This window comes from Aythya marila (genome assembly GCF_965140915.1).
Source record: "Aythya marila genome assembly, chromosome: 5".
Taxonomy (NCBI): domain Eukaryota; kingdom Metazoa; phylum Chordata; class Aves; order Anseriformes; family Anatidae; genus Aythya; species Aythya marila.
The window spans coordinates 59,766,607-59,786,633 of record NC_139046.1 but is presented as its reverse complement, the minus strand read 5'-3'; the positions used below and the strand labels follow the sequence as shown (position 1 = coordinate 59,786,633).

Sequence of the window (20,027 nt, the reverse complement as noted above, 5' to 3'; positions counted from 1 at the left end):
TCTTCATGGCAGGCAGTGAGACTGAGAAGCACAGCCTCCTGCAGCTCTGCTGGATGTTTCTGGAATGCAGTTCAGGACTGGAAACTAACCAACGAACAATTTCCAGCAGAAAGACATAGGTCACTCTTTGAGTGATTTCACATGTGTCTGTATGTGTTTTGATAAATAAGACATTATCAGACGTTAAGGATAGATTATAAAGATTAGAGTAAATGAGCTAATAGCATGCCAAAAGTGATGGGGCCTTGTTTTGTCACTATTCTTGAATACCTTTTGAATGGGTACAAGACCTTGTGATGCCAGCTGGAACAGACAAAACAGCAGCTGAGTGCTGTCCCCTGTGCTTTGCGGGATCAGGCAGATTTTGTCTACCCCCAAACCACTAAGTCAATGTAAATAAGCTGATGCCTTTGAATCCAGAACAAAGAGGTAAGAATATAACAGGACTAGCAGAAATTTAGTTTGTGCCTGGAGCAAAGAGAAAGTAAGGGTGGACAATGATTCTGATGTCTTTCAGGATGTAGCAAGGTAAATTACAGCATGCTGAGGTGACATCAAGACATCTCTCAGTCTACTTCTCTGTCTGACAGAGAAGTCTGACAGACTTCTCTGTGACAGAACATTTTTCTCATAAAATTGACGAGTGATTAAATTCATTCTAATGATAATAATAATAAAAAAAACTTCCAATGGACTTCTGTGATTAATAAACATTCTTTTCCCAGGGGTACTAAAAGCCCAAGTACAGATAATTATTCTGAAAGGTGGAAGTCCTGACCTAGAAACTCTGATAGGAATGGACTGGTGCCTATCATCTCTCTGGCTAGTTGCCATGTTATTTAGTACAGGTGTACTTGTTGTGATACATCGGAAACATCCAGTACTCAATAGGTCTCAGACTTGTGCTGCTTCCCACCTGTGTGGTGTCTACTTGAAGATCACTCCTGTAACATGAAACGTGCAGGAATACTAAGTAGCTTGAGATTTCATTTAGGTACCAGCCAGTTTCAGGACTTGCTTTAGGATTGTTTGTAGGCTGTCTCATAGGCAATTCTGTCTGTTTATGTGGATGTTTCTCTCTGCTAAAGTTTAGAAATTGTTGGCTGTATTAGGCTTTCATGTCTTGCTTTTGTCCTGGCAATTATCCACCTCCAAAAATAATTTCAGTAGTTTTAGGTCAAAGTACACTTATTCTTGAAGTTAAAATAAATAGCTGAAGGTTTGTTTATAAATAAATAATCTGTTTGTATGCCATCATAGGTACTAAAATTCCTTAGAAATTTGAAAATAATGCACTAAAATTGTGAATGGAAAGAAATCTATTTTCACACAGAACAAGTATCGTAGTTGACTTCAGTTTTGATGAAAACGCTTAACTTGAATTTGATTCTTGATCTTTAAGCTCTTGTGAAACTTTCTTATGTAGGACATTTAGCTTCCTTCTGTTTTGAGACCTTAGGACATAAGTCCCAATACTTTGCTTTTAGTATTTCAGTTGACTAGCTAGTTTTGGTAATGCTGACATTTGAGTGTGAATGAAGAAGATGAGCGTAGGTAAGGTATATGAGGTTGATCTAGGATTCTTTTTTTGAATATGATTCATGCTGACTGAAGTACAATATTCCTTCTCATGGTTTTCCTAAATGATGTTTTTGACTGACTTAGAGAATTAATATGGTGGTAGGAATAAGCAATGGTAATAAAAATAAGCAAGTCAGGCCAGTTGGATACTGTGATATGATGCTGCCTTTCTTTAGTTCAGTATTCATCCAGGGAACTAATGACCATACTCCACAATTCTTCCCTAGAAATAATTAACTTAAATGCTCTTTTTAAATAATGATTTATAAGATGCTTCTGTCTTCCATTACTGTTTGCCTTTAAAAAACAACAACAAAAAAGTACACCTTAAAGAATCTGTGCATATCAGAACATATTTTAAATTAAGGAGAAGTAGAAATTCACACTTCTGTGCACTGTCATGTGGATAATGCAGCCTTGTTTGTGAGTAGGAACTCACCCTCAGTGGGTCTTGTTTCAGTGGGTCTCATGAATTGCAGGTGTATTTGTACTAAGCTTTGGAAGAGTTTAAATTTCTCTCTCCTAATCCCACTTGAGCAATGTTAGCATAACATAGTAGAGTTGTACTTAAATATACTTTTGAAATAATTAAACAAACAAACAAAAATTCTGTATCTTAGCTGCAAAGCTCTATGTTTTACCAGTGCACTCTGCTAAGAAACAACATAAAGCGTATAATTTCTAATTTCTCCCTAATAACTTTACATGCACTCTTATTAACATGCATCCTACTTAATCAAATCAAATATGTTTTTAATTACCTTATTTTGTAGAACCAGGATGGATCATGTATCCAATCAATCAGCATTATTCTTAAACAGGACCCCAAGAGGCAAGTTACTCTGACTCATTCAGGAGATGTTTTGGTTTATGACCAGTACAAAATTAACCTGCCTTATGCAGATGGTAAGGAATAATATATGAGCATATAATGCCTATCAAGCACTGAAGTGGTATTTTAATGCCATATGTATATGTTGTGATGTCATCAGTGTTGCTAATATACTAAAGCTAAGTGATATATTGTTAATATTAACATTGTTCATCTTTGACCAAATGTTTCACAGATTACCTGCTGATGTACTTGGTGCTTTGATATTAATTGTTGTACATAGCTATACTGAGCTAGTGTCTCTTATGTTAAGATTGAATATTTTGTGTTTCTAACAGGGCCAAATGCCATCCTTCGCATTTATAAGATTGGTTAGTTCTTTTCTGAGGGGAAATTTTCTCTGATTCCTGACTGATTTCTCTTCCCTTTTTTGTAAAAAAACTCAAGTAAATGTAAGTGGAAGGAGCCCTCTCTTACCCTTTGCATGTAATCTGCAGATGTTCAGACAAGAACTTTTTAAATTTTTTTTTGTCTTCACTGAGTTTTTAAATTTCTCCCTCTGGAAGATTATATCAAGTATTCTACATATGAATATGGGACTGTTCTGTGAAGATTAATGTTAGCTTTACTGAGTGTGATATATGCAAATCACTAGTTTATTTTATGTCCTTTGAGACTTGGCTCTTTGAGAATTCCCAAAAAGGGATTTAATCCAGGAAGAAAATTGCTGCTAGGAGTAGGTTGTTTAAAAAGTGAATGAGAATATTATCTTCAATGTCTGCATACTCTTTGGAGCATCTTGGCTTTGTCAAAGAGTTTTATTGTCATTAGTTTCTTGTTTTCTATTTTAAAGTCTGAATCCCATATAACCTTTTGGAATAAATGAACAATTTGGGGAGAATGGGGCCGGAGTAGGACAAAATGTGCCGTATATAAGAATGACATTTTAAAAAAAAAGTGATGTGACAAGAAAGAAAATGGAAACTACAGACAGGTTTCCTTTGCCCTTCAACAATCTCTGTTCTTATTCACTAGATTTATTTGAAATACGGAAACTCTCCTCTATATTTCTTCAAGTAAAGACAAACATTGGATTACAGATACTGTATGACAGAGAAGGACTAAGGCTTTATCTTCAAGCTGATGGACGGTGGAAGGATGATACTGTTGGCCTTTGTGGAACCTTCAATGGAAATATGGAGGATGACTTTTTGTATGAATAATTCCAAGATTTTTATTTGTCAATACATGAATATTTGCGGTTAGAGTTGTAGATCAAATCTATACTGAAGCTTTATAGGGGGATAACAAAAATACCTTATTTTGAAGTTTGGTGTTAGTGGGTTAGATAGTAGGTTATGGTTCGCTAAAAGAAAGTGTGTAAACATGTTTTGTTTAGAGTATTTGAATATAAAAATACAGCGAAATATATACCGTTACTGAGGACTAGTTTATCTGATTGTTTTTGTCCAAAAGATGGACTGGCTTATATTAGGAAATTTATACCCCCTCCCTGAAAGCCTCTGTCTCTGTCCAGCTCCAATTCTCTGCTACAAGCTCTAATCCGCTCTATCCAACAGAGCCTCCATTGTTTGTGCCTGCAGGCCAGCAACAGGAATTGGCTGTTGCCTGAGCCTCACTTGTAATGCAGTGAAAGGTGGTCAGAGCTGCCTGAGCATTGCAATCAATCTTAGAGTTTATGCCCAGCTTCCTAGCAGCACATGTCCTGCAGACACTAAATAAATTGGCCTCCAGAGGATGAAGCAGACTAATGGAAGGGGGAGAAGAAGAATGTGAATTTAGAGCATGACAGAATACTTTGTTAACAACAGGGGAAAAAATAAAAGCAGAAGAAGCAGGAGAGAGAGTGTCTCAAAGTTGGAAGTTGTCAGAACTGATAGAAAAATGGCAAAAATTTCCATAATAGATCCAAAAATAAAAAAATAATATATATATATATATTAACAGTTTCTTAAAGTTAAAACAACTTTCCATAGACAGTGTTGTCTTGTGCAACACATCCACCAATAGTGTTACTGGTTTTATGTCTTATAGCATTTTTTATCTAGTGTGTGATACACCATATTTAAGTGCATAGTTTTGATCATTCTCTGTACACAATATTACCATCCTTTAGTTATTTCGATCAAAGTCTCTGTGTTCAGTTTCTGCTGCACCTCTGCTTACCCAGGCCTAATAGTATCTAATTGCTTTTGTAGTTATATCTCTGGACCCTTGGATTTCTACCTCCTCCTCTTTCTTGCAGGGAGTAGAGAACCTGGGAAGTCAGCTACCAGGAACAGACAGGAAATTGTAGGTAGAGGAGACAGCAGAATAGATCAGGTATCACTTAGGAGGCAGAATTATGAATAAGAAAGTGCAGACTTTGAGGACAACAGTGTTCCATTTCACTCTCTTGTGAAAATGGAACTAGGTCTGTTTTGATCCATCCTTTCATACAGAATATCTAATGGTTCTGAAGCGCATCTTCTCTTTCTTTTCTGGGCCTTTGCCTGGAAAGAGAGAGAGGAGCCCTGAAACATTAGCTGACGGTGCTTTGGGGAAAAGTGCAATGGAAGGGGAGCTTCAATCAGGTCTGGTGAGGAAGGTAGTAGAAATGAAACTATTCTGTAAATTCACTGTGTCTTTTGTGACTGACTTCTGTTTTGTAAAAGATCTCCAGTTGGAGTAACTGAAAGCACTCCGCAGCTGTTTGGAAATGCATGGAAAACTTCATCAGCATGCACGCTTGTGCACGATAGCTCACAAATGGATCCATGTGATATTCATCTACAGGCAGGTGGGCAGTGATGGTCAAATATTGTTGACAAATGCATTTCTACTTATTACATCTGTGCTGGGCTTCCTTTTTGGATCGGGAAAAGTAACCACCAGTCCTCCCTGCTGAAAAATGGAGTAATATTTATTTATCTGAATCCCCTAACAAATTATGTAGTGCATTGTTTAAGTATGTTCTGCTACTTGCATAAGCACTTCAAATACCCTGTTTATTTCTAGTTTGCAGTTGCAGTGTGCAAAGCTAGGCATTAAAGGTTGGTAGTACATCTAGTACTGGTGATGCTGCTAGTTAGGATGGAGACTCAAAAGTATTACAGTACTCATTTTTCAAAATACTGAGAAAACGGAACACTCCAATTGTATGCTATGGAGGAGAAAAAGTAATAGAACAATATTTATGCTCTGCCAGCCTTTACATTTGGCTGAAAGGGTTTGACTGGGGAAACATGATATAGTGGCTGATGCAATAAAAACCATATCTAGCCATTAAAGACATTCACTAATAATGACAAACTTGGTAGATCATCAGTTATATTCCTCTCAGAATTACTAGCACTTGTCATCTTGGACTGTACAGGCTTCTAGACAAGATACAGGGGTAAAATGATCATTACAGTTTTGACTGTAACTTCAGCTGTGGTAGGAACTCATCATAATTCCTGATAGGAAATCACCCAGTCTTCTGAGTATTTATGCAATGTGCAGTGCTAAGAAACTGCATTCTTAATGGTATGGACACTAGCATAGAAAAAACAGTGGTCAGTATAGGAAGTCAGAAGTTCTGGAAAGGAAATGTTGAGGTCCCAGTTTATTCATTTCCCTTTTGTTTTTGAAGGTGTCTATTTTTATTTTTCTGGGTACGTTAATGTATCATTTTGATTATCCTGACCACTATTGCACAAGCATGAAATGCATTCAGAATTAAAATACTAAGATGAGTGTTGTTTGGAGTTGTTGTAACAAGTGAAAGTGGTTGCAGCCTTAGCCAATGTGAAACAATGGGTAACAATAGATTATTCTTTAAAATGTTGACATACTTGGAGTAGTTACTGGGAATTACTGAAACGAGAAATATCTTTTCTTGTGTGTTTATGAAATACAGTAGTTAGTATCTGGCATCTTGTGCCTAACCCTCATCATTTAGTCAGTTTAAAGATAGTCTGTACCTAGGCACTGTCTGCATATTGTAAGTTGTCCAGATAGCTTAAAATCATTCCAAGAACAAACTCAAATCTATGAGCAGCTAACTTTTTCTGTCCTGTTGTATAGTTGTATTGATATGAAAGGTAGCAATATATATATGGCAATAGTAGATATCTATTAACATGACTAGTTAGATAACTATTAACATAATTACTAACAATTGCATTGCATAGAAAACACTTTCTCTTCCAAGTCTTTTTAAACTCCCCCACTGAAAGTGTTTAATTTGTTATTTGTGTAGCTTCTTATGCAGCGGAGGCTTGTAGCATCCTTACGAAAGAACTTTTTGCTCCATGCTACCCCTATTTGAGTCCCATTCCCTATTTTGAGCAGTGCAGAAGAGACACGTGCAAATGTGGACAGAATTGTTTTTGCTCTGCTCTGGCCCATTATGCTCATCATTGCCAAAGATTTGGAGTTATAATAGATTTCAGAAGAGGTGTCCCAGACTGTGGTGAGTTGCTTTTCATTTGCACTCTTAATAATTATTTTTGGAGACTTCAGAATTAATCCACTTCTCTCATTTCAAAGCTGATTTTAATTCAATGTTATCTTCTGTTTGTCATTCTATCACAGTAAGATAAGATAAGATACTTCTATCACAGTAGGATAAGGCTCTTTTTCTTGTGAAGAAATATGTCTTTGAATGTCTTTTCCTACCCACATTGCTATTATTCACTAGCTGTGTAAATACATTTGTTCTATTTTTTGTAGATGCTAGGTTTTATCTAATTCTTCAAATGAACCCTTGACAGAGATGAAAAACTATATTGGCGTATATAGCAATTCTCTCTGTATTGTTTTCAATTTCCACTCTTTCTGACATTCTCCAAGAGGTTATTTTCTCATTGTCTGTGAAACTAAAATGAGTATAAAGTGCTGAAAATACACGTAGAGAATTGCTGATTTTTAAATGAAGACGAATGGAGGACTACAGCTTGCATGGAGATAGTCAAAGCCGACTTCTGTTATCTGCTTTGTAATGAATAACCAGTAGAGGAGTAGATAATATTATTTTTCAGTTTATATGAACTTTTTTAGTGATGCAAAAGATGTTGATAGGAGATGTACTGCTGTTACGCATTTTTAAAAATTATAAAATTAAGGACCCTATAAAGCAGCCCTTAACTGAACCCCCTGATGTGTTGGTAGGCTTGGATCCAAAAGCAAGGCTGAAAATCTTCTAAAGAACATTTAGCAATTTGACATCTGGTAATTATCATCACATTGTGTAATTATCCATGTTATAATGCTTGATAAAGAGGATGTTGAGAAGTTCATCCAAGCTGGTTTATCTGTTTATATATCTGGGGAAGTAAAACAAAACAAAACAACAACTACAAAAAAAAAAAAAAAAGGCTTGCTTGAGTTCATTGTGGCATGAATGGCTGTGTCCATTGTTACTAAATGAATCTGTTTCAAAACTTTTAGTTTTCTTTTGCTTTTTTTAAAAAAGTAAATATTTATAAGAACATATGTAAAAAGTCAAGCTTATAGGGTTTAAAATGTTTTCTTACTAATATTTCAAGCTCTTGAATTTATTTTAAGCAGGGCTTTATAGGATAGATAAGAAAACTTATGATGGTACTGTGCAACAGCTGCAAAGTGCACATGCTTTATTCATTGCTTGTAATGTTCCCTTTAAGATGTGAGTTTTCCAAAGCCCATGCATGAGAACTATGCATTTGCAGAGTCAGAGACAAAAACCTCGAATTGTCCAGTTTCCCCAGTATAAATGTGGATTAACTGCATAGACTTCATTGGACTTGTTATTACTGTGGATTTACATCTGTTTAGTTTACACAGCATGGTGCCAAGATAGCAATTTTAGTGGAATTTAATGTAATTGGGAATGAAAGAGCAGAGATGTTTATCAGAAAACTGTTGGGAGGTACTTGAGTCTCTTGCACAGTAATTTGAGAGCGTTGTTTCATTTGGACAGCTCTTTCATGTGAAGATACAAAGGAGTACAGTACTTGTGTATCTACCTGTGGCAGAACCTGCCAAGCACTGTCTGTGCCAGAGACATGCAGCAGCGATTGTGTTGAAGGCTGTGCTTGTCCCTCTGGAATGTACTTGAATTCCAAGACTGAAAGATGTGTAGAGAGGTAGGTGAAGTTGCAATTCTGATAGTCACAGTCGCTATTTCACACCACTGTGTTTAATAAATGTGTAACCTGTAGATGCTGTGCATTTGCAAAATTGGCAGGATCTTAGAATTACATAGAACCTTTACGTTGATCAAAAATAGTTCTGTTGTAGTACTGAAACTCATCCAATGCCACCAAACCTAATTGTTACATACTACCTCTTTCTGTATGTTAGAAATACAAAGATGCCCATTGATAAGGGGAGGTTCTGCTTTGTTATTAATTGATATGCTATGAGATATATGGCAGTATACATTGGTAGTTATCTAGGTCAATTTATTGCAGCTAAAAAAAATATAAATCAATTTGAATAGCAATTTTTAAGTCAAGGGGAAATTTCTACTTTCAATTTATGAATTGAAACAACACTACAGTTGTTTTTTTTTATTTTTTTTCTTCTACTCCAGAAATGAATGTCCTTGTTATTTTCAAGGAATTGACTATCCCCCTGGAGATAATGTTATCACATCTTTGGGCAAATGGTAAGATAACTGTTTTGGACAGAACTTCTTGAGGACTTTTGTTTTCAGGTTGCTGTGCTTACAGTCCAATACACTGAAGTGCAGAGTAGAAAGAAAACCTACTGGTATTATGTACATCCATGCTAACATGAAGAGACATAGAAAACTCCAGCACTTTCTGAGATTTAATTATGCTAATTAATTATGCTGTGGTGAATATTTGTCTGAGTGCACACTGATCATATGATTGTCCATAAATGGATTTTTTTAAGAAATGACTGCCAAAAAAAAAATATCTTCGCATTGATTTCAGTGGAGTTACATTGGTATTTGGCAGCTTATGTTTATAGGCTCATTGAGAAGAAAGTTTTCAAACACAGTGATTTTGTTAGAAACAATTATGATCTTTATTTTTCTTCTAAGTGCCTCTGCTCTGGAACTTCCACTTTAAAAATGTGATTTCCTCTTCTGTTTGTCTATGGTGTAGCCTTTCTGTTCATCTGTTTTCAACCAGTTGTTTTAAAAACATTTTGACTGAGATGCTGACATGCCAACAGTTGTGTTGCCTCCCTGTTGGTCCCTTTGGTACTGCTTTATCTTTTGGCTGAGTTACATCCAAGTCCTTGAGCTAGAACACTTTACCTGCAATTCTTTGTAGTGTGCACACAGTCCTGGATGTAACAACAGAGTGTCTGTAGCACATGCAGAATCTAATTTAGGATTTGTTAGCTGACTAGCAGCATCTTCACTATTGGGGGGGGGGGGAGGGGGGAAAGAAAGGAAGAATGGTGTTGAAGTTGGTTGGCTCAGGTCCTCTTCTAGTGAAGCATAAGTCCTGAACTGAGGGCACTACTACTGTGTTTTTCCTTGGTAGTTGCTATCAGACTTGCTACCATTTTGTATAACTAAAAACTAGTTTGGCTGTAATCAGAGTAGGCCATATTATGTTATTTAGTACTTCCTTGCATACAATATCTTGTCAGAAGGCTTGAGTTTTCTGTAGTTCACTTGTTCTCTTTGCTGTAGCATATTATGTAGGGAAAACTTGTCTGTTCTCATCTGTGCAATACATTGCAATGTAAAAGATGTTATGTTATTATAAGCTTCATAATGCACTTCCTTTTTCTATTTGTAATTTTCATTACCATAGGATTGTTGGGGTTGTTTTAGTTTCTGATTATGAACAGATGGTTCTAGTTAGTTCTGGTAAGAAAATCACAGTAGCTTGCTACTCTAGATTCCTATCACATTACAGAATCAAGATTAGTTTGGGACAACGTGTGTATAAAAATTAACAAGTGCAATTCAGTTTCCTCTTTGAGAAAAGTCAGCCCAGTTCAGTACAAAAAATCATTGTAGTCTCAATAAATTGTGATTGTATTATATTCAGCACTGGGGTTTTACCTGTGGGTATGTACAACTGTTATTATTGTCAACATTTTCACATAAGCTAATAGCTTACTTTCCAGCAGAGTTCTAAGCTGCTGGTAAAGAAAAAATATTGAATGGTTACAACAGTATAATGAATGTTCATTTAAGAGTATATGCCCAGAACAGGGTACCTTGCTTTAACCTATATATATATATATATATGTATTTTTTTTTTCTCCATTAATTGCTGCATTTTCTTTTTAGATTATGATGATCCCATTATGAAAAGGGCTTGGTTTGCTATTATTGCACCAATCTGTTTGGGAGCAGTATAGTGATTTATTTCTGTAGGTATTTTTGTGTCAATCCTAGTATTTTAACTGCTCATAGTAACAGTTATACTATGCGACTGTTGCTATTTTTAGGCCTTGTCCTGCATCTTATGTTGCACAGAAAGCAAAAGATTGAAACATAATCAATTATCCTTATGCAATATATACTTTCTTCTTGGTTCTAAGTTTCAGTGAAAACACATAGTCCTTTTTTATTGATTTGTACTGGGTGCTTCATTATTATACAGAAGACAATAATACTTCACATCTTTCTGTCTCTCATTGCATCTTCATGTATTTTTATTGCAGCCATTGCAGGGATGGAGTAATGAATTGTGATAACAACATAATTGGTGAGTGAAGAGGTAGAGGGAGAAATTACTTCAGGTCTGCTTAACATGTATCTGTTAACATCTGTGAAACTCTTTATGTGCAGTAGAAGATTGTGCAATATATACAAATGAGTAATTGGCAGCATGAGACCCCTGATTTAGAAGTTATATGTTTACCTTGAAAGCAAGTCTGGTATCAAGCAGCAGCATAAGTGTCTGAAATCCTGTTAAATCTGAGCTTTTTTTTTTTTTTTTTTTTTTTTTTTTTTTTTTTTTCTTGTAATGTATATGAACTTAAATATGGTTTTAGGAACTGACTACTGTCAGTAACTGTTCACAGAAAATTTTCTTTACCTCTACAAAACCTGAAAAAATACCAAAAAAAAAAAAAAGAAAGTCATACATAAAAAGAATGTAACAACCGCTTTGTATATTCCTGTTGCATATAATACTAAGCACAACGCAAAAGCAATCATGCAATAAAGTTATCTGTGTAAATAATTTATCTTATACCTGTATTGGATATGAAATTTCAGAATTTCAGGTATGAAGACTAATGTGTTTGTCTTTTTTTTTTTTTTTTTTTTTTTTTTTCCTGCAGCACACAGCTGCCCAGTTGGACAGATTTATATTAACTGTAGTAATCCACAAGTTGATGCTGAACTCAGCAGAGAGAGAACTTGTGAGAATCAGCTGCTAAACCTCACTTTCTCAGCACACCTTCCATGTGTTTCAGGTTGTGTATGCCCACCAGGGTGAGTATTTTGTGTTGTATGTTAGTGTACAAACATAGATGACTAACTTCAGTACTGGTTGAGTAGTTAATGCTGCTGAAAACATGCCACTTTACTACTCGGAGAATTTGAGGTGTAAAGGAGTGAGCATTATGCTCGTGAAGGCTTACCACAAAAGGTACAGGCTACTGAATGTGTAAGAAATGGTAATCTAAAAGACAGGGGGAGTCAAAGATCTAATACCTCACAATAATAAAAACAACGTACCAGGAAACAACATAGCAGGAATATAGAAAGGGTTTTGAAACTACTTGATTCAAGCCTTGTTTCTTGTATGATTCAAGCCTTGTATGAATCTACAGCGGATTCATATGAATTTACATAATATTTTGTAGAAGTTTCTCTAACTTGGATTTTGAATATTTCACTAAGGGAGACATTTTTCTTCATTCCTAGACATTGTTTGCAGTGTAGTTTCCCTTGGAGGGGTATTTAATCAGTCTCAGGAATTTATGCTGAAAATGTGCAATGTTTTTTTTTTTTTTTTTTTTTTTTTGAATCAAACACTATTGTTGAGAGATTTTTAGAGATAAAAGTAATAATTACGTATTTGTTCTGTTTTGGATGGTATTTAGTCCTATAAGAACATAGTTTCAAGTTTTTGACTATTGTTACTCTAAAGTTAACATTGGTAACTTGAGAGCATCCCGAAAACCAAGAATGGAAGCCAGATTCTCAGTCAAAATGAATTGAAATAGCTCGGGTGACATCTGTGGGCCTACACTCATTTACATGTAAGTTTTTCTATGCTATGCTAAAAGATTGCTATCCAGACTGTTGTATTTCATTTTAACATTCAAAACCATGAAATTTCAAACTGTTCACATGAAGTGGAACCTGTAATTCAGTCCAACTGAAAGTACGGTACCATAGTGAAAATGTGCAGTGCTAAGATTTTGAAATTAAGTTGAGGCAGACATTTACAGTATTTACAGCTTACTGTGACTTCTGCCAATATAAATCTGTGTAGGTGTAGGACCTTATCCTCTGCACTTAGGACAGAACTAGGAAATGGTACCACAAGCTTAGGATCTGGACCAGAAATACCAATTGGTACTGATGAAGTAGAAATGACCAACTATTTGTTTCTACTCATCTTTCTAGGCAACCAGTTCTTCCTAGTGAAATATAAAACTGAGTTGACACTGTCAACTTTACAAGAGAAAAATAGCCATGGAATTTCTTTGATCTTAACATTAGTTCGTGAGCTGAAATCATTAGTTTCATTTCTTTGTTCATGCTTTTGTTCCTTTCTGAGATCTTGTACCAGTTTAAACCAATTCATTTATCTGTAAGCTAACCTGACTACAGCAGTAGTTGGGTCAGGTTAGCATGTTTTGTTCTTTATTTAATTTAGGTAAACTAATGAAAAACATTGTGCAGAGAAGTGTATATATCACAGTTAAGAAACATTTAAAGGAAGCTACACTTTTTTTTTTTTTTTTTTTTTCAGAAGTGTAGTGAGGTGATTATTATATCATGGTACCCTGAAAAATACTTAACACATACTTCCACAGAAGGAGAAAAGTCCTGTTTTTACTGAATTTGGTGTTAAGATTTCAAGAAGCTAGTGTTTTTATTTTTAGCCTATCTAGTGTCTGGAGTCTGAAATATTCTTTCAAATATTTCAAAATACTTCCAGCAGTACCCATTTGTTGTGCTTAGGGTACATTCTAGTGGAACTTGCATGAAATAGAAATTAAACACAAAATAAGCATATCATAGTGTAAAGTAGCAGTTATCTTTGTGGGTGTCATTCACATGACCCCATTTTAATCTATAGCGGATAGATCAGACACAAGTAATTATACTGTAAGTACTTCAATTTATGGGAGGTAATTCCTACTCTGAGTTACTGTGCTCATGGTGTAAAAATTATGATCATGTAGTTTTCTTCTGCTTTAGAAGCAATTGAGATAGAACATTAAATCTCCTAAAATTACTCTAAATCTCCTGAAATCTCCTGAATTACTCTACTCTGCTTTGCTAACATTTGTAGAGCTACACTTCTTTTTTAAATAAGCATTTCATTTGTGTTTTTCTCATTATTTCTCATTTCTCTGTTTAAATAATATATATGTATGTATGTATGTGTGTATGTATGTGTGTGTATATATATATATATATTTTTTTTTTTTTTCCTGCATTCCAGAAATCTATGTAATCTGTTCACAACACAGCTTGTGTAAATTCAGCCTTGGAGTTGCATTCTCTGGTTTTCTGGTTTTGGGTTGCTATGATTCAAATGACTTATCCTATGTCCAGAGAAGGGCAACGAAGCTGGTGAGGGGCCTGGAGAACAAGTCCTATGAGGAGCGGCTGAGGGAGCTGGGCTTGTTCAGCCTGGAGAAAAGGAGGCTGGTGACAGGACGAGGGGGATTGGGCTTACGTTGCACCAGGGGTGTTTTAGGCTGGATATTAGGAAGAACTTCTTTACTGAAAGGGTTGTGAGGCATTGGAACAGGCTGCCCAGGGAAGTGCTGGAGTCACCATCCCTGGAGGTCTTTAAAAGACGTTTAGATGTAGAGCTTAGGGATATGGTTTAGTGGGGACTGTTAGTGTTAGGTCAGAGGTTGGACTCGATGATCTTGAGGTCTCTTCCAACCTAGAAATTCTGTGATTCTGTGATTCTTCTGATATGAAGACAAGAGTCTTTAATTGGTCTGCAAAGAGGAAAAAACAGTATTATCATTGCATACTGGCATGTGTATCAAAAAGCATAGCTTAAATGTATGCTGTTTTGTGCCTGTCCTTTTCTATTAGTTTTCCATGTACTTGAGTCAGGCCAACAATGAACTCTGAAACCACCAGCTTTTCATTCATTATTTCTTATAATCTGTTTATAAGCTGCTCTTAGTGTTGCTGAAAACAGTCATTTTCAATGTGAATGAAAAAAGAAACTTAACTGTATTTTCTCCTTTCCCTCCTTGACATTATTTTACCTCAGACAGCAGCAAGAGCTAGATTTGGCTGTTTTATACCTTATAAAGTCTACAGTTTCAAATACTGTACTGTATATGCACTGTATATAGCTTTTCAAACTGATAGTTAAAAGCTAACTGGAATTTTTGGTGGTACTGTTCTAAAGACCATAAAGAGGTAAATGTTTTATGTGGTTACATGTCTTGGGATTTATTAACAATATCATAGCATCAAAGAGGCTGCATATGTAATTGCCTATTTTGTAATTGTAAAAATACATATGTAATGTCATGTTGCATATGTAATTATTTTCCTTCTGAAACACACTTGCCTCACATCTAAAACTCTACAAGGAAATTTGATCTGCTTTTTTTTCTTTTTCCTCTCTCCCTACTCAGTTTTCCATACAAAGCAGGGGTATTATCTTTCAGGTACACCTCCCACATAGCATGTGGTGAACACAACTTTGGGGAAGCTATATTTATTTTTTACAATACTATTTTGAATTCTTTTTGGACATGTACTTTTGTTTCATGGTCTCATCTTGTGCTTAAAATAAAGCAAATTGTAAATATCTATCAGGATTCTGAAGTGTACAGTTCTCTCTTGCCATCTTCACTGCTTATGTTTTGTAGACCTTTTTCCACCTTTTGTTAATGTAAATAAAACTTACTATTAAAAATCAGTAACAGATGACTGATCAGTTGCATGTAGAAGGGAGGAATCCACCCTATCTGGTGGATATATCTATACTCTCTATAGATACGTTTGCTCTCTATAGGTACATTAAAGGAGGCTGTAGTGAGGTGGGGATTGGTCTATTCTCCCACGTGCCTGGCAACAGGACGAGGGGGAATGGGCTAAAGTTGTGCCAGGGGAGGTTTAGGTTGGATATTTGGAAGAACTTATTTACCAAAAGGGTTGTTAGGCATTGGAACAGGCTGCCCAGGGAAGTGGTGGAGTCACCATCCCTGGAAGTCTTTAAAAGAAGTTTAGATGTAGTGCTTATTGATATGGTTTATTGGAGGACTGGTTAGTGTTAGGTCAGAGGTTGGACTAGGTGATCTTGGAGGCCTCTTCCAACCTAGATGATTCTGTGATTCTGTGATAATGTTTGTGTACATGCAGTCTTTCTGTATGTTTGCTCTGAGTAGATTATAAATTTGGTGTTCTTCCATTTTAATACATGATTATCTGTGTCTGTTTCACTGCTTGTTTCAATAGTGGTCTGTGAAACTCTGGCAAAAAGCTGGGGTATAGAAAGCAAGACCTGAGTACAACAAAAAATAATTTTTCTTCTAGCCTGTCTTCATTCTCCCTACCAAGCAGCTGTTCCTAGAAGATGGATGGGAATAGAAATTTAAGAAAGGTGATGAAACCCTACATCAGTTTCTAAGCTACTTGTGTGGCCCAGCAGTAGTGGTAAAGGATACATGTAATTCTTGGGTCTGCAGGAATCAACCAATCTCAATACTGTAATGCTGAGAATCCCTGGTATAGATTTGCAGATGTTCCCTGTGAATTGGCCCAGGAACCACAAAGAAATAAAAAAAGGACTGAAAACCTAAGACAGGTTTTGTTGCATGTTAAGGATTACCTTGTAACACTTCTGATTTTTTTTAATTGGGCAGAGATTGAATGTGACAATATTACAGGTTTATCTGTCTCATGGTTCATGATAACAAACCTGCAGGCTATACTAGATATAATGAAAGAAAGACAAGTCATGGAAGAAGAGATTCTATATCTTTTAGAAAGCCATTTTACCCACATCTTAGAGGGCACTTCTGATTAACTATAGGAGTCTGTTTTATTATTATTATTATTTGTATATAAAAATATTAGAAATTACAGAACTTGTAACATGGAGTAATATGAATGGCTTTGCCTCATCACAGAGCAGTGGATTTGTCAAGATATTTTAAACATTAAACAATATTGGTTCAGTCTAGTTAGGCTGCACACCTTGAATTTAACCAGTGATGTCTGATAGCTATGGTATTTTATTTTTATTTTTATTTTTATTTTTATTTTTATTTTTATTTTTATTTTTATTTTTATTTTTATTTTTATTTTTTCCCGAGGGATTTATTTTAAGTACACCATGTTCTAATAGCACTATAGGGTTAAAACTGATTACACATCTTTAAAAAACGAAGAAAAAAATTGCAAGAGCTGGTATTCACAGATTTTTAATTTTTAATTTTTTTTTTTTTTTGTAAAGGGAATTTTCTTCCTTCCCTGTGAGATTTTTTTTTTTTTTTTTTTTTTTTTTTTTTTTAGCATATAAATGGGCATCTTAAATGCATCCTTTTAAATCTCCCTACCAGAAGGAGAAAACTGAACATTAGAGCTACACCTGCTGAATGTTTTTGTAATCCATTCATTATCAAGCATCTCATTATAGAAAAGCCACCAGAAGCAAAAGTCATCTTTTTGAAGACAGATATTTTTATTTGGACTGATTCAACTAAGTTGTTTAATAATATACATTACTGTTTATTTCTGAGGGTTATCTATCTATATTTCCATGTACTGAAATACTTAACAATTTTTTTCCATTAATATTTTGCTGTGGAGATGGGGAGACCCTCCACTACATATTTTGGTTGGAGAGCTGCCAGGCAGAGAAGGACCTGGGAGTGATGGTGGATAGTCGGCTGAATATGAGCCAGCAGTGTGCTCAGGTGGCCAAGAAGGCCAACGGCATCCTGGCTTGTATCAGGAACAGTGTGACCAGCAGGGCTAGGGAGGTGATCGTCCCCCTGTACTCGGCTCTGGTGAGGCCGCACCTCAAGTACTGTGTTCAGTTTTGGGCCCCTCGCTACAAGAAGGACATGGAGGTGCTTGAGCGGGTGCAGAGAAGGGCGACGAAGCTGGTGAGGGGCCTGGAGAACAAGTCCTACGAGGAGCGGCTGAGGGAGCTGGGCTTGTTCAGCCTGGAGAAGAGGAGGCTCAGGGGCGACCTTATCGCTCTTTTTAGGTACCTCAAGGGAGGCTGTAGCGAGGTGGGGGTTGGCCTGTTCTCCCACGTGCCTGGTGACAGGACGAGGGGGAATGGGCTAAAGTTGCACCAGGGGAGGTTTAGGTTGGATGTTAGGAAAAACTTCTTTACCGAAAGGGTTGTGAGGCACTGGAACAGGCTGCCCAGGGAAGTGGTGGAGTCACCATCCCTGGAAGTCTTCAAAAGACGTTTAGATGTAGAGCTTAGGGATATGGTTTAGTGGGGACTGCTAGCGTTAGGTCAGAGGTTGGACTCGATGATCTTGAGGTCTCTTCCAACCTAGAAATTCTGTGATTCTGTGATATTCTGAGGGTTTTGTCAATGGCTAGCAATGCACACAGCACCAAATGCAGAGTAATTATTTTTACTACTTCTGTTACTACTCCATGGTTTTACAATACTATTAATCTGAACAGAGGAGTCTCTGCTAACTTTTCAGTGTTTTGAAACTTCTGTGAAATCTTGGTCTGGATTAATTTAATTTTCTTTTAACTTTAATCTATAACCGTACTTCACCCATCAAATCACAGAAGGTGAAGGCAAGTACTGGGAGAATGGAGAACTTCTCCCACAGGGGGCAGATCAGGTTTAAGACCATCTGTGCAATCTGAAGGTCCATGGGACCTGATGAGACCCCTGAGGGTCCTCAGGCAACTGGAGGATGAAGTTGCTAAGCCACTGTCCATCATCTTTGATAAGTTTTGTCAATCCAGTGAAGTTTCCACTGACTACAAAAGGGGGCACAAGCCCCGTTTTTAGAAAGGGAAAAGGGGAAGACCCAAGGAACTATAGGCCAGTCAGCCTCGCCTCTGTGCCTGGCAAGATGGAGCAGGTCCCCCTGGAAACTATGCAAAGGGACATGGAAAACAAAGAAGTGATTGGTGACAGCCAACATGGCTTTACTAAGGGCAAATTGTGCTGGACGTATTTGGTGGCTTTCTATGCTGGGGTTACAGAAGTAATGGATAAGGGAAGAGCAACTGATATCATCTACCTGGACTTGTGCAAAGCATTGGATAACGTCCCACACAACATTCTTGTCTGTTTATCAGGGAGTGCAGTGATGGGACACAGGATAATGGCTTTAAACATAAAGAGAGTAAGTTTACATTAGATATAAGAAAGAAATTCTTCACTCAGAGGGTGATGAGGCACTGGCATAGGTTGCACATAGAAGCTGTGGATGCCCCGTGCCTGGCAGTGTTTAAGGCCAGGCTGGATGGGGCTTTGGGCAGCCTGGTCTGGTGGGTGGTATCCCTTCCCATGGCAGGTATTCTCTCCCCCTACAACCCCCCCACACCAAATTCCAATCACACCAGTGTTGGCACACTGAGTTATAATCATTCACACATCACAGACCCAAGTTTTAAACTTGGGCTATTTTAATGTAATGAGAATTAATAGGTCTGTTTCTTTTTCCATCAATTGTTGCTCCCATGAAACAAAGCTATGAGAAGATAGTAAACTGAAAGCTTTAATGTCCTGTAACTGTAATGAAATTTGTAATTGAGGAAGGGATATTGTGACATATTGTTTTTCCTCCAAAAATGTCAGAATTGTCACTGTATTTCTGAGCTGGTATACTGTATCAAATAACATGTAAAGAGCTTAAACACATTCTTGAAAGGTTTTCTTCTAAAAGAAAATTCATTTTCTTATTTGCAGAAAGAAAACAGTGAATTTTACATCATCTTATAAACATCTGTAGAAAAAACAATGTAACAATGAGGGAAGAATGCAATTAAGGTTCAAATACAAACTGAACTAGGTAGTAAGAAAACTTGTATTAGTAGAAATTATTGCATGACCTATGTTTTGCTTGAGGGATTTTTCAGAGTAGACACAGGCAACTGGGTGAGCCAAATATTCAGAAGCCTCTAGAAAGAGCTGAAGGGGAGGGGGGGGAGGTTCTGCAAAAGAGGTTGCAAAATACAGAAGTCTAGATGAATCTTGGTCATTCTCTCTCATGTTCTTGTTCTCACCTACCTTCTGTCTTTAAGCTGTCACTCCTGTTTCTTTTAATTTCTTTTTATGCCCCCCTCTGCTTAGCACCAGTATTGCTGCTGGTGAAGCTGCATGCAAGGGTCCTACCAGCACAGGATGAAACTGCAGAAGTGCAGGTATCTGACCATCTTAGCTGAAGCACCAAAATGAGTTGGGTAACTCAGAAAGGTACAGCAAGGGTATGATAAAAATGCTTAAGCATTCTGTGAAATGTCTGGTGTTTGGTGAATTTACTCAATATT

The 20,027-nt window shown here is 36.6% G+C and overlaps 1 protein-coding gene across 1 annotated transcript in view; it reads left to right on the top strand.

Moving 5' to 3' along the window:
- OTOG (otogelin) overlaps nt 1–20,027 on the top strand; it is a gene marked incomplete at both ends in the record, with an annotated part of 108,768 nt that overhangs the window by 27,082 nt on the left and 61,659 nt on the right. Inside the window, 8 exons of the mRNA XM_082761382.1 lie at nt 2,355–2,487; nt 3,449–3,626; nt 5,089–5,213; nt 6,657–6,869; nt 8,358–8,523; nt 8,973–9,047; nt 11,039–11,082; nt 11,663–11,816. Coding sequence (XP_082617508.1) covers nt 2,355–2,487; nt 3,449–3,626; nt 5,089–5,213; nt 6,657–6,869; nt 8,358–8,523; nt 8,973–9,047; nt 11,039–11,082; nt 11,663–11,816 — 1,088 coding nt within the window. The remainder of the gene's footprint in view (nt 1–2,354; nt 2,488–3,448; nt 3,627–5,088; nt 5,214–6,656; nt 6,870–8,357; nt 8,524–8,972; nt 9,048–11,038; nt 11,083–11,662; nt 11,817–20,027) is intronic.